The 14,050-nt window shown below is 36.9% G+C and overlaps 1 protein-coding gene across 6 annotated transcripts in view; it reads right to left on the reverse strand.

Moving 5' to 3' along the window:
- Positions 1-14,050, reverse strand: part of Ankrd44 (ankyrin repeat domain 44) — a 329,913-nt gene that overhangs the window by 32,642 nt on the left and 283,221 nt on the right. For 3 of the 6 annotated variants that reach the window (XM_048808229.1, XM_015481183.2, XM_048808232.1), the window contains 3 exons: positions 13,009-13,091; positions 11,396-11,487; positions 4,789-9,034 (listed from right to left, as the gene is read on the reverse strand). In XM_048808229.1, coding sequence (XP_048664186.1) covers positions 8,787-9,034; positions 11,396-11,487; positions 13,009-13,091 — 423 coding nt within the window. In that variant the 3' untranslated portion in view covers positions 4,789-8,786. Of the gene's footprint in view, positions 1-4,788; positions 9,035-11,395; positions 11,488-13,008; positions 13,092-14,050 lie in introns of those variants that run through there. The other 3 variants (XM_048808231.1, XM_015481184.2, XR_007349421.1) reach the window with 2 other exon arrangements.

Below are 14,050 nucleotides of genomic sequence, written 5' to 3' on the forward strand. Positions count from 1 at the left end.
AGCAGAACACAACAGACACTAGTATGGCAATATGTAAATCAATGGATGTGTAACTGATGTGATTCTGCAATCTGTATATGGGGTAAAAATGGGAGCTCATAACCCACTTGAATCAAAGTGTGAAATATGATATATCAAGAACTATGTAATGTTTTGAACAGCCAACAATAAAAAATTAAAAAAAAAATTAAAAAATAAAAAAATAAAAGTGATATCAATCTTTAAAAAAAAAATAAAAAGGGCTGGGGATGTAGCTTAATTGTAGAGCATTTACCTATCACATGCAAGGTCCTGGATTCAATCTCTAGCACCACAAATGCAAACAAACAAAAACATAAGAACAAAATGGAAAACAAAACAGAAAAACAGGCTAGAAAAAGGGGGGAAAATGACAACAAGCAGTTTGTTTTACACTTTGTATAAATATGTGTGTGTGTAGCAGAGTATGATTATGGATTAAAACAAACACACATAAATATTTATATAAGTACAAATGTGTGTATATATGTATGTGCACATATACATATATATGTGTATGTGTATATATACACCTGTGTGTGTGTGTGTGTGTGTGCATGCATGTGTAGCAGAGTTAAGATTATGGGTTCTGAAGTCACCTTGACTAGGTTTGAATCCCAGATCTGCCATGAGTAGCCTATGTATTCTTGGGGATGATAATAATACCTATCTCCTAGGGCTCCCATAAGGATATACAGCACTCAGAATGGAGCCTGGCACATCATAAGCATTGAGGGAGCATTAGTTCCTTTCATTACTCACTCTAAGTGGAAAGCAGCTTGAGTAATTTAATGAGGTGATTTTCATTTGGGGTACAAAAGGTCTGGTTACAACCAACATCATAGCAAGAATGTCCTCTGCTCAGCACCCTCCAGCTTACTCTCCAGTCACGAGGCTGGCAGCAAAGATGAGGAGGACGAATCATTCATATACACTACAGGAGCTATTCTTATCTCTAGGGGTTATTATTAGCACCCTCAAAGGCTTTTCTTTTTAAACATCTGAAATGCATTGTGGGAAATTAATTGGTTTTCTCAGTCTAATTTCTAGTGTCAGCTGTGACATCACAAAGTCAGCTCCCCAGATGGCACCAACTGGGTCCCTTATCAGCATTTTTAGCACTGATGCCAAAATGAAATGGGTCCAGCAGCCTAATCAAAATTTACATGCTAATAGGTAGTCCCTTGTGAATGAAGTTAAGCAGAAAATCAATAAATTAGCAGGTACCGTTCCTCTAACAAAATCTTTACAGACTTGAAGAAATAATAAAATAGCAAGGAGTCGATCTCAGGCCTGACAAAGAATATTATGTATCAAAACATACATATATATACACACACGTACATAAGTATGTGTGTACATACATGTGCGCATATGTAGCAGAGTTAAGATTTAAGGAACAGAAATGTAGCATTAGAAAGAAGAAATCGTTTTTTTTAAAAAAAAAAAAAAAAGAAAGAAAGAAAAAGAAATCCAAAAGGGAATTATAAACCCAAATTAGTTTTCTGTTTTTTAGTTAAAAATTGAGATTTTTTTTTAGCAAAAGTTAATATTTTGAAGTAAACTTGGTTTTCACTTAAAGAGCAATACAGAATTCCAAAGATTTTAATGTTTTGTTCTCTGTGAAAGTCCACTGGGAAGTAGTCAATTTTTCATTATTATCTCAAGATATTTGTGTGATCCATACGCTCCTTTTTTTGTTCATTCTGCAGATCTTAGCCATCTGTCATATTTTCTGGAGAGCCTGATAAACACATTTAGTCTAAACCATATGGTCATAAAACCTGTCATTGTGTCATAGTCAAGGTCTTTTTTTTTTTTAACAAAAATTCATTTGACCACCATTACTTCTTCAAGAATGTTATCCTAATCTTGAAATCAAACTTTGGACCCACAATAAATCAGCTTTGAGTATGTGTCTACTTTTAGTAAAATGCCTGGATAATAGATGTGTTGAAGTGGTCAAGTTTTCTCATCAGTTTTGTTGAAATTCTCTGATGGCTTTTGAACCATTTGTCATATTGACCTGCCCGGATTTGGACTTTTTTTTTTTTTTTTTTTTTACTTCCAATGCTTTTCCCCCAAAATCATCCTCAGCTACCAACCCATTCCCATGATGAGATCTTTGGCTGTGTCACCATGAAAACTGTACCACCTCTGAATCTTTATCTTGAGCACCCCGCATCTAGTTTGACTTTGGTGCTACAACTCAACAATTCCATTGATTGTACCACCTTTTTCTTTTTCTTTTTTACTACTCATCATCTCCCTCAATCTATGAACCATAGAATCACATCTATTAAAAGCACTAAGTTTCCATTCCTTTCCCTCTCCTTGGACTCACTTTGCAAAGCTCTATCCTTGGTTAAACTCTACTTTCTACTTACTCCATTCCTGCATTCAAATAGCTAATGGAAAAAAAAAACAAAAACACCTCACCAAGATGACTAATATGTTCAATTAAAGATTATAAATCTCAGGTGTACTAAACCCTACTCAGCAATCCTCTACTGCTCTATAAATGATCTTCCAAATCACCCATCCCTCTTCACATTTTCTTCCTGTTCTCTCTTACACCTTTCTCTCACCATTAATAGGCTACATCTCCTATCTCAACATTCTCCTCCAGCTACTGCCTAAATTTTTCCCCCTCCATTTTCTCCCCTCATTTTTCTCTCCTTAACTATCTTTGGATTGCTTTCCTCTCTGGTGCATCTGCGCTTGAAAGGGTCACTAATAAACTCTATCACACACGCAAACATTTGTGTGTCTGTTAATAAAGGAATTAAATATTTATCTTGAGTTCATGCAGAACTTTTCTCTTGTCCACTCACCAGCGTGTGATCTCTGCTGGAAAGACTAGGGCACATGGGTTCAGCATTGCCCTCCATGTTCTCCTTCTTAAGCTTGTATGTTCTCCTTATGATGGGCTGCATACTGGAGCATGTTTAGGCAATTCCTTATGGAAATACATAAAGAAATATGACTGGCTTCAAAGAGAATAAGTTGATGAAGAAATGGTTCAGAAACAGAAGGAGAGAGAGCAGATGAGCAGAGGGGTAGGGGAGCAATGGCCCTGTGGATGTGATGGTTGGTTACTGGACTGGGTGGCATATTTGGTGTTTCTGGGCCCAGAATGGTAGATGCTGGTAGCAATCCCTTCCCACCACAAACGCCCACACATTTTCAATCACTTCCCCCAAGAGGACTGAGAATTAATGAATGGAATGGCACAGTCATTTTTTGCTTTATATTTTACAGCAAATGTACCTTCTGTATATAATTTGCTAAAGACATAATTCATGAAACACTTCTACCCACAATATTTTTATGGTATGTTAATAGCCTTTTAGCTTAATGCTTTTGTGCCTTGCAAGCTAATTCTGGAATGCATTAAGTGTGTTAAGTCAGGATTAGATGCATGGGGATTTAAACCTGCTGAATGGAATGAGAGAGAGGGATCCTTTGACAAGCAGTTTGGAGACAAAGTGACACATCAACGTTCAACAATATAATTGCTGCAAAAGAGGCCATTATCCCCTTTCTATTTGTTTATGAAGGAACATGTAAAATTAGAGGAGGTTAATATACTTCTTTGAAAGGGAGAATTTAGGAAGTCAAGCAAATAATTTCCTGAGCCATTACTGGGAAGAAGTCATTCAAGAATGATGCTTGACCTTCAGGGGGCACTGTGATAGACCATTGTGGTATGTACCATTCAAAAGTGGCTCCATAAATTTCTCCCTCCTGGTGTTTACTCCCTTTGGTAATCCTCTGTCCTTGAGTACCCACTGTTTGAACAGTGTGGTTCCAGTAGAGTTCCAAGTACAGACTCTTTTCAATGAATAGACTATAGGGAAAAGGATGACATATCACTTCTGAGACTCAGTTACAAAGAACAGACACTTGTGTCTTGCTTGCTGCCATGAGGCAACTTGCCATGCTGTGAGCTTCTCCAGGAAAGGTTTCTGGCAGATACTATGCAAATTTAAGCAAGTTGTTTAACTTCTCTGGGATTCAGTTTCTTCATGAAAAAGCTGGTGTTGAAACTGGAGTGGACTTTAAGAACTGCAAATATTTTATTCTAAGCTCCACCCCCAAATCTCTTTCTCATTAACTGGAAACTGCATCAGGAGGTTTTCCCCATGGACTTTACCTGCAGTTACTACTCAGGTGGAGAAATTTTAGATGGTGAGATAAATGGAGATAGAATATCTATGGATACCTTCAAAGATAGTACAGACAGATAGGTTCTTGTGTTGCTATGAAGCAGCTACAGGGTAATGGTGAAAGCAACAAAGATAAACTGATTGTTTTCAAATTTTTAGGGTACAGTAGGCTTCCTCCTTTCTGATGTATGCAGACATATAACTGATCATATTTCCTTCTTTCCTTGGCTGCAAGGAAGCTTAGAGAAAACTCAAGTTCAGTCACAGCTACTGTGTCCCATATGTGTTTGTATTCTTTTTTCCTGTCTTAATTTTTCCACTGGTAGGTTATCACATGTCTTTTGTTGCAAGCCAGCTCCAGTCCTTTATGGAAATTTTAGAGGCATAAATAAATATAAGAAACAAACATACGTGTTTTGACTTTTTAAAAAATCTAATTGTGATAACACACACAGAAATTGCAAATATGGAGATACACTTCTGTCTTGATTATTTTCAAAGTGTAAATAATGTTGCTATGGTTTGAAAGGGAAGACCAAAATTTAAATCAGCATAATGTGAAAAAAGCATAAGGTGGAAAAATGAAAGAAAACACAATAGCAACAATATTTGTACCGTTTTTATTTGTAAAAATAACCATCTGAATGCATTTCCATAGTATATTACAGTTAAGTACTTCATTACGTTATTAGAGCATTCAGTAGTTGCAAAAGTATCAAACTGTGCTTGAGAAGATTCAGATTGGTTCAAAGTCATTCACTGAACTAAAAACAATTTTCCTCATTTTTACAGTCATGACATTTACCAGAGTCATTTAACTCCAATTTACATAAGAAAACATTACAGACAAAATCCCACTGAAATCATCAAACAATATTTTATGCTGTTACAAATATGTTATGCAAAATATAACACTGGCACCAAATTTGTATCATCGTGCATTGTAAAGATATATTGCACATGCTAAAGCATAAAGAATGTAGACAAAACTAAACAAAAGGTACTTGCATTGAATCTTTATATCACTGCATAAGAAACTCATAGAATTACATTTTATACATACGCCCAGATTGTCACTATCTCAAAACGCTTTTCCTCTATAATACTGACCTATGGTTTACAGTTTTGTAAGAAGAAAGCATTTTAGCACTGCAAAACCAAATGTAATTCCTATAGAAAACTTTAGCATTTTCATTTCAAAGCAGAGAAAAGGGGAAAGGGAGGGGAAGACACTTTATACATTCAAAGAAAGGTTGCAATGAAAACTCACTGGTATTATATTGCTCTGATAACACTCAAATGAAAAAAATACAAAACATTTCACATAACGTTTTCAGAATATACAAATATAAAAAGGCACTCTAACTTCATTTCACATGACAAAAAATGGGATGAGTTTTCAACCAACACAACAGATAAGCAAACCAAGTTGCTCAACAGTACAAAGATTAACTAGTGCAGCAAATCCATTTGATGTTCTGCTCTAACTGAATAATAAAACAATAAGTCAAGCAGCTGTTTACTGCCTAAAGTACCAAAACATACTATGGTGCCCTTTTAGTAGTGATAAATAGAAATCCCCTGAGCTATTTACTGTAGAATCATAGCAGGTTTTAGGCAATTTGGAGATAATGATGTATTTACCAAAGATAGGCAGACACTGGCGAATCGGTAAGTGCAATGAAACATGATCACAGGGCTGTGGTTAAAATACAGTCTAAAAATAACACATTTAGGTAAAAGCACTAAGCATGTAAGACTAAAAAACACATTTTCTGTTTTTGTTTTTTTCTTAGAAAGCTATGTTGCAAACAATCTTATTTCTAAAAGATGTAATTTGAAACACACAGAAATTACAGTTTTTAAAGTCATTTCTTAAAAAAAAAAATTTGGTCTCTCTTATGAAGGAGAAGTGGGGAGAACAAAGGAGAAAGAGATCTATACTGATTCAATGAACAGTTCATTGTGAGCATGATTTCATTTTGTTCCTTTGTCCTCCTTCTATCGGTAAGACAGTGAGGAAAAGTCAAAATGCAGCTCCACGGAGATAATGCCTCAGGGTAGGTCACTGCTTTGCTGAAAAGATCCACGTACTCTCTGCTACTCTACAGGAAAAATGTTAATGCTGCCTTGCTATTTAACACAGGCATTTCATTTCCTGCTTTAAATACCAACCGAGTAAGACTCCCATTCACTTCTAGAAAAAGACACCTCAGTGTGTCATGCTCTTCAATATCGGAGCTCCCTTGTTTTCAGTGTTTTGGTAAAGATAGGTCATTATTGTTCATTAGCAATCTGTTTACATTTTTAAAAATTCATCTTCTGTAAACAAAAGAACAGAAGAAGGAGAGAAAATACCACACCGAGTTTAAAAAACAATGATGTCGGTGTTGAAAATGTTTGATGAAATTAATAAAGGTTCTGTAAGACCTTTGACAAGTTCTCATCTGTGAAGAACTCAACATGAGTTTTAATTAAATCCAGGATATTAAAAGAATAAGATTAAATAAAGTCTTTTACAGTTAGAAGAAAAAAATAATACAGTATCTGTGTTTGATTCAGATATGATAGAACACTGTTTTGGAAAATATCTCACACACACTGTGAGATAGAAATTTCCAGGGTGAAAATGGAACTTATTATAAAATGTTGACTAGTACTGCCCTATTGCAACACATTTCTTTCCTGTCTCTTCCTCAAGGGGAATATAGCACTTGAGCTGGTGATTCTGATTTCTTCTCTTGGCACAGTGCCCACGCTGACATCATTTCCCATTAGGGTTGGGGACCAGGTAAGATTTTTCAGTGTATTCAGGGTAATTTCTGGGTCTCTCTTTGGCCCACCTTTGTGTATATGACCCACTATACACTTTAGCTTTTGTCTTACAGAAAGCATGTGGATGGCCATGTCTTACACACTCTATGCTGGCTGCAGACTGGGACTGAGTGATGCATGAACCTGAGGGTGGACTGGAAACCTTAGCAGTGGAAATGCTGGGTTTGGACCGGGGGCTGCTGGCTAGCCCAGGGTCAAGGGTGTTTTTCTATTTTTTTTTTTGTTATTCCAAATAAGATACATAACAATTAAAACAAGGAACAAACAGTTTCCTCGGCATTTGTTTCATTTCAAATAAATATAAACACATTTACATCAAAAGTATACAGACATTTTCTCTAGTTTGACAAAAAAAATAAACTGTGGTCAACACATCATCAGTTACAAATGTTAAGCCATCAACTAGAAATCTGTGTCATAAGAAATATAAAATACAACAAAGACTGGTACACAAAAAGATTACACTTTAACTCCATAGAAAAGCTACTACAGTTCTCACTTTCATTTTGAAGGAAAAAAATTTAAATCTTCCACTTTAGACTGAAGCATTTTGGTCCTCACATATAGCTGGCTGATGAGCTACATACATATATATATATACACAGATATGTGTGTGTATGTGTGTGTGTGTGTATGTGCATAATTTTTAAAGTCTCATTCTTCTTTTTGTACAGCTGTTCCAGGTGCGGAACGGGGTCCATTTGACCTAGAAGCTTTGGCAGAGGGAGTAGACACAGTATTCACTATGTTGATTTCATCATGGAACAACTGGCAATTGGCTTTAATTTCCATATCACCCATCTCTACTTTCTGCTTTCACTTTCATTGTTCCCTTCTGTAGTCATACTTCCACTCACTTGGCATGACCTTGACTGAGAAGCTCATTTAACATTTTACTATTGATGAACAATGCTGACAATTCAAACTTTTTTAAAAAGTTAGTATTTTGATTTAAGGAGAAATTAACAGAGGATAGTTTCATATTAAATTTGCATATTGCCTCAAAGTTTTGGCGCAATATAATTTTCACCTTCAATGTTATTAGATAGATTTGGGCTCAATCACTTGAGGGAAAATTAGTCATGTTATGGGGAAACATTGGGTGCCGTATTTGTGTTAAATGAAAAAAAAAAAGCAAGTTCATTCATCTGGCAACTTTAACAAAGATCTTCAGAAAGAAGTTCTGGATATTTAAGTGCTTACTATAGAGAGGATAGGAATAGTTGGACTCCCTTAAAAAGACTATTATAGGCATTATTTCTGAAGATGAACATCTTTACCTTTGGCTTCTAGTGAGGAAGTAAACATCAGAGTGAGAAGAGGTTTGAGGCATTTCCTATCCACTTCTTCCCTCCCCTCCCAGGGGACATGAATGTCACATTGATATACTTCTGAAAACTCACTGCTGAGTACACACACACAAAAATTCTTTATAGTGAACAGTTGCCTCTCTGTTGCCTTATCCCCAAGAAATAGAATCAAATACTTTTTTTTTAAAATTCCTTACTTAAAATGAGAGGTAGACTTTCACAGAAATATCTTAGATCTAAGGAAAACATGAAACTAAACAAAATCGGAGCCCATCTGTGTGTGTATTTCACCCTACAGCCTAGCTGCCCTGCCTAGGTTGGATCAACTCCTTCTCTACTGGCTTCTGGAAGCTCGGGCCCCCAATAATACTTGAGTACAGCATAAACATGGAATTCAAGCTTCTTTCCCTTCCTCCAACACAGGTGATGAAGGAAAAGCTTCTACCGTCCAAAGTCAAAAGGTTTCGGAGTCAGAATCGTTCTCATTGTACCCGTCCTCCGAGCCTACGTTGTTACTGCACAGGCTAACCATGCTCCCCAGATTGGAGAGGGTCGTCCTGCTCAAATTGTCTTTTTTAAAACAAACGAAGTTGACAGCCGTCATTGTACTGGAAGGAGAAAAAGGCATCATGGTAGCCAAAATGAGGGCCAGGCAGTCAGCCACATCTTTGTTAGGAGCACAAGCCAGGGCCGGGGTATGACCTGGGCATAAACGCAGACAAGGCAGAGGTTAGTCCTGGGGTCCAGAGAGGCGTGAGCATTCCACAGTACATCTCCCATGAGCTCACGGGTGGAGATGTATGTTGAGTTAGCATTCATGCCAGGTCAAAGGAGGAGTTATTCCCACAAGTCATGCTAGGGGTGAGACTGGAGGGGTTGGGAGGGAAGACATTCTATGGAGGGGGTTTTTTGGTGATTGTTTTCAGCTCACACGACTATAGCAAGCACCATATTATCTGAAGTTAGGCAGAATTCCAGCCTTCGTCTAGTGAACAGAAACATGAGGGGGCGGGGGTAGGACATGATTCCACAGAAAACAGCAACAGGACAACCAGGAGGATGTTTCTACTTGAGAGCACACGCACACCATGAGCCTCAGACCTGGGCCTGAGGGGGACTCTCATTCTGAGAACAATGACTTTCCATGGTAGGTAACCATGTGTCAAGTTAGAATTATATGGCTGTCAAAATGACTAATGCAGTTTTGTCACTTTATATCTATTTTACATAAAGTATACATTAATTAACTGGTTTTAGAAAGATGGAAATGTTTGGATAGATCAGACACAGGAGAGCACTAATCATTCTGTGATTAACAATTAACTACCATTTAAGAGAAATATAACAGAATTTTTTTAAAAAAAGTAGCCACCCCACATAACAAAGTCCCAAATCTGAAATGTAACAGATGTGGGAAAAATCTATGCTTGCCCTAATTAGAGCTATGCCATCGCTATCATTTATATTTCATGAGTCCAGTCCAGATGAGAAAACTGCCTCAACACATGAAACAGGTGCCTTGGGAGGTAGTTTCATTCTTTGACTTAATTACTACCCTATCCAATATTTACTCTGCTGGCCTGAAAGGCTTAGCTACCCTCTCTGCTGGCAAAAGTTCCCACTACACAATGAGTCTTGTACTCACTCAGGTGTTCAGAGGAACTGGTTCAATAAAACTCAGATGTTCTGTTTGCCATCCATTGACCTGATTCCCTACCCCCTCAGCCTTTAAGAGATTATTCCTCTTTGTGGTGTGAAACCAAACAAGAATGAACAGGTATCTTGGCATTCCATCTCACAAAGGTCAGTGACCAGGAAAGGAATTATTGCAGTGCTGTACAAAACTGCCCCAAATGTTCCCAGGTCTTTGGGATGCAACTAATCTCTGAGATAGGCAGACTATATTCCTCTGACCCAGGGCTATTGTTCCTAATGTTGTCACTGCAGGCCAAATAAACCTTAGATGCATCAGATTTATGCTAGAGAGAAGCAAAACTAATCACTTCTTATCTCTCTGGTCATTTTGGAGAAAATCTGCAGGTTTCTCCGTGCCAACCCTAAGGTATACAGTGGTGAAAAGAAGGTAAGGGAAGGTGAGAGGAGATGGAGGAGCAGAGGACTCTCTTTGCTTCCTAGATGAGTCAGGTTGGGGATAGAGCAGGGTACATGCTAGGATACATGGGGCTGCAAAACCAAAACTAATAAGAGTTAGCTAATGATGTCAGTATGGCTGCTTACTTCTGAGAAATAGGCATGAGCTGCTAATTCCAATACCTGTAATAAGCAGTTAATTGAGTTACATTAATACATTATAATACTTTAATTAAATGCCACATTTAAAAAATTACTTAATTTATAAATATCCAGAAGTTCCTTTTTGCTCCTCAAGGTTAAGAGGCATTGGTGCTTGAAATGGTAGTTTAGTGCAATTCTAGTATTCATTAGTTTTCAAATTTTCTTAGGAAGCAGACAGAGTAGAAAGCTTCTGACAAGAAGTAGCTCATTTAGAAAAAGGAATGTTATATAGATCAGGAGAAGGTTTCAAGCCTAGATATTAATCAATAAAATTTTACTCATGTTCCCCAAATTTCCATATTACCAGGAATATGAGTTCTGATCTACACTTTAAAAAAAAGGCAGGGAGTGTTGATCTCAGAATGAACTGAAATAAATAAAGGATATAGGTTTTCATTGAGCCCTTGAGCATGCATTAATGACACATGTAATCTCTAATTCCTCAGCATATGCAGCTGGAATTCCAAATGCCAAGTTGAAAGGTTTTTAGTGTGTCTAAAATGTTCAACTACCATGCTGAGGAGTTAGGGATCAGCTGCTGACACTACATGCAAAATGAACAGTACTGGTGGTCTACAGTTAAACAATGTGTTTTACAAAAAGACAGACAGGACAGATTATCCTGGCTTGATTTCTTAAAACATGGAACTTTCAAGGAGGAGAATGTTCTTATTGCCTTTTTAACTAGCTCCTATCTTTCTAGTTTCCTCTGGCTTCAACCAGCATAAGGAAGGTACCTGCAGCAACTATTTATTTTTTTCCACTTACCATTTTCATCTACAGCAAGTACACAGGCTCCTTTGGCCAGCAGCTCTTCAACTACCACCTTTAAGCCATTACGTGCTGCAACATGGAGTGGTCTACAAAACAATACTGAGTATCAGTTGTAATATAAATTTGCATGAGTGCTATAGTTTGGATCTGGAATGGACCCAAAGACCTATGTGTTGGTCCTTAGCTTGGTGCAAACTCAGCATTTTGTGCTATATATTGCTTAAGAATCTTAAATGAAAAAAAATTGGAGTACTCCTTTGTCTTTAAAACAAATGCATAAGTAATTTCCTAAAATAGTGGTGAAACCTTGAACAGGTGGGGTCTATTGGGAAGTTTTAGGTCATTGGAAGCATATCCTCCAGGGGACTGTGGGACCCAGCCCCTTCCTCTTCCTCTCCTTTGTCCTGACCATGAGTGAACAGCTTTGTTCTGCTACATGCTCCCTGCTATGATATGCTATCATGCCCAAAGCAAAGGGGCCAACTGATCATGAATTGAAACCTCACAAATTGTTAGCCAAGATAACCATTTTCTCTTTACAAGTTAATTATCACAGATATTTTATTTAGTAAAGGAAAACTAACACAATGAAAATACAGTATTTTGGTTAGTTTGAGTCACTAAAATGAATACGTAGTTAACAATCTACAAATAGTACATGGATATTTTTATTTTTTTTAAAAAAGATATGTGTTGGCCAGATCTTTTCTAGGTGCTAATGATCCAACTGTTCTTATGTGTTTGCCCAGATTTCCCTACAGATATTACAAATCCTCTGCATCACAAACTATCTCAGCGGCAGTAGATAGGAAGACAAAGGAAGAATTCAAGTTTTGGTGTGTTTTGAAGAAGGTTCTTTATTGCCTGATTTCTACTTCTGAATCTGAGTCGCTGTTTCATATTCTTTATCAATATGACTGGTATTAACATACACTCTTAAGTCTCATTATTATTAAATGCACAGAGATGCTCAACTGAATGTATGATACCTTACATATTGTATAATGTCAAACTCAGCATATTGTGCTATATATTGCTTAAGAATCTTAAATGAAAAAAAAAATTTGAGTACTCCTTTGCCTTTAAAACAAATGCATAAGCAATTCCCTAAAATAGAAAATGAAGCAGCTTTTAGATCCTTCACACCGAGGGTTACACTGAATTATATTAAAATATAATTAAGACAAATAGCTTAGAAACTCTTCAAATGTATTCTTGGAATCTAATTTATAAAACTGTCATTTTCCAGTCAGAATACATAATGCTAATACATAATACAAATAGTTTCCCCAAATATGTCAGCCCGTAAGCCCATAAGATTTTTCTAATAGCTCATTAAATTTACAATGTTACCACAGAAATATCAGCAAAGAGAAACAAAGGCCTCACAAAATTCTGAGAAGGAATATAAAAATAAGAATTCTGAATAAAATTGTCTAGCTAGTCAGCATTTGCAGGCATGTGACTGTAATCTTCATTAAGGGGAAGCCAGGCCTGGCCTCCATCTTTCATCATGGTGTCCCCCACAGCCTGCCTGGCACATGGCAGGCTCTTACATTTTGTCACATGTCTACAACTCTGGGTCAAACTTTAGTAGTTATACTTACGTCTGCAGTGCATTATTTTTTGCATTAATAAGGCTCTCATCTTGTATCTTGTCAAGTATTAACAAGGCACATTTTTCATGACCCTAATAAAGAAAAAGAATAAGAAGAAACATGAGAGGGAGACAGTGAATTTCCTGAAAAATTACTTCATTATGCTTTAAATTGAAACTGAATTGCCTCTAACTAAAAAGCATTCTTCAGGGCTGTTTTCTGAGTCATTTTTTTTTTTTTCTAAAATGTCAAGGGACTCCAGATATTCTAAGATTCTCCATTAAATCTATTAGGACTTGGGGTAACATAAATCTGATCTAAAGTACTCATATTTAACATTAATATTTCCAAGATAATTTTTAGAATTAATGTCTAGACTAAAGCAGATGCTAGTTTAGCTAGGTCAGCTGGTAAAGCAGAAATTAAGAGTACCTTTAAATCCTTCAATATTACTTTTAAAACACATACCAGCTCCCACCTTCCTCAAACCTTCACTTATCACTGCATGATCCATTTCCCCTCAGTATTCCCATCAGACCCATTATCTGTATCCCTCATCATCATTTACTGCCTTATGTCACGAAGGGGCCCAGTTTAGGGAAACTCATCTTTTCTCACTCAACCAGAGGAAGCTATTACTAGATCTTATGGCAATAGATGGTTGACAATTTAAAAAAAAAATTAGTTATTAAACCAGAGATCCCTTGTAAAGACTTCAAGCCTAGTGCCCTTGTAAGGAGGACATGGTTTCTAAGCCCTTATTAAGCAAGGGCCACAGACCAGGATCATCCTCATCACCTGAGAGTTAGAAATGTTGAATCTTGGACCCCAACCAGACCTAATGAATCAGAATCTGTATTTTAACCAAGTCCCCAGGTGATCCATTTGCACAAAATTCTGAAAAGCACTGTGCTTATATTCACTAAAATACTGCCTCTTGTAAAGAACTCCATGAAACTAGCACTTTTTGTGGTTTCCCTGGGTTTCACAGAGCATGAAATGAGAAAATGCAAATAATGCAAGGAAGAGCTGACATTTCTGATACCGTTGG

Source organism: Marmota marmota, unplaced genomic scaffold (genome assembly GCF_001458135.2).
Source record: "Marmota marmota marmota unplaced genomic scaffold, marMar, whole genome shotgun sequence".
Lineage (NCBI taxonomy): Eukaryota > Metazoa > Chordata > Mammalia > Rodentia > Sciuridae > Marmota > Marmota marmota.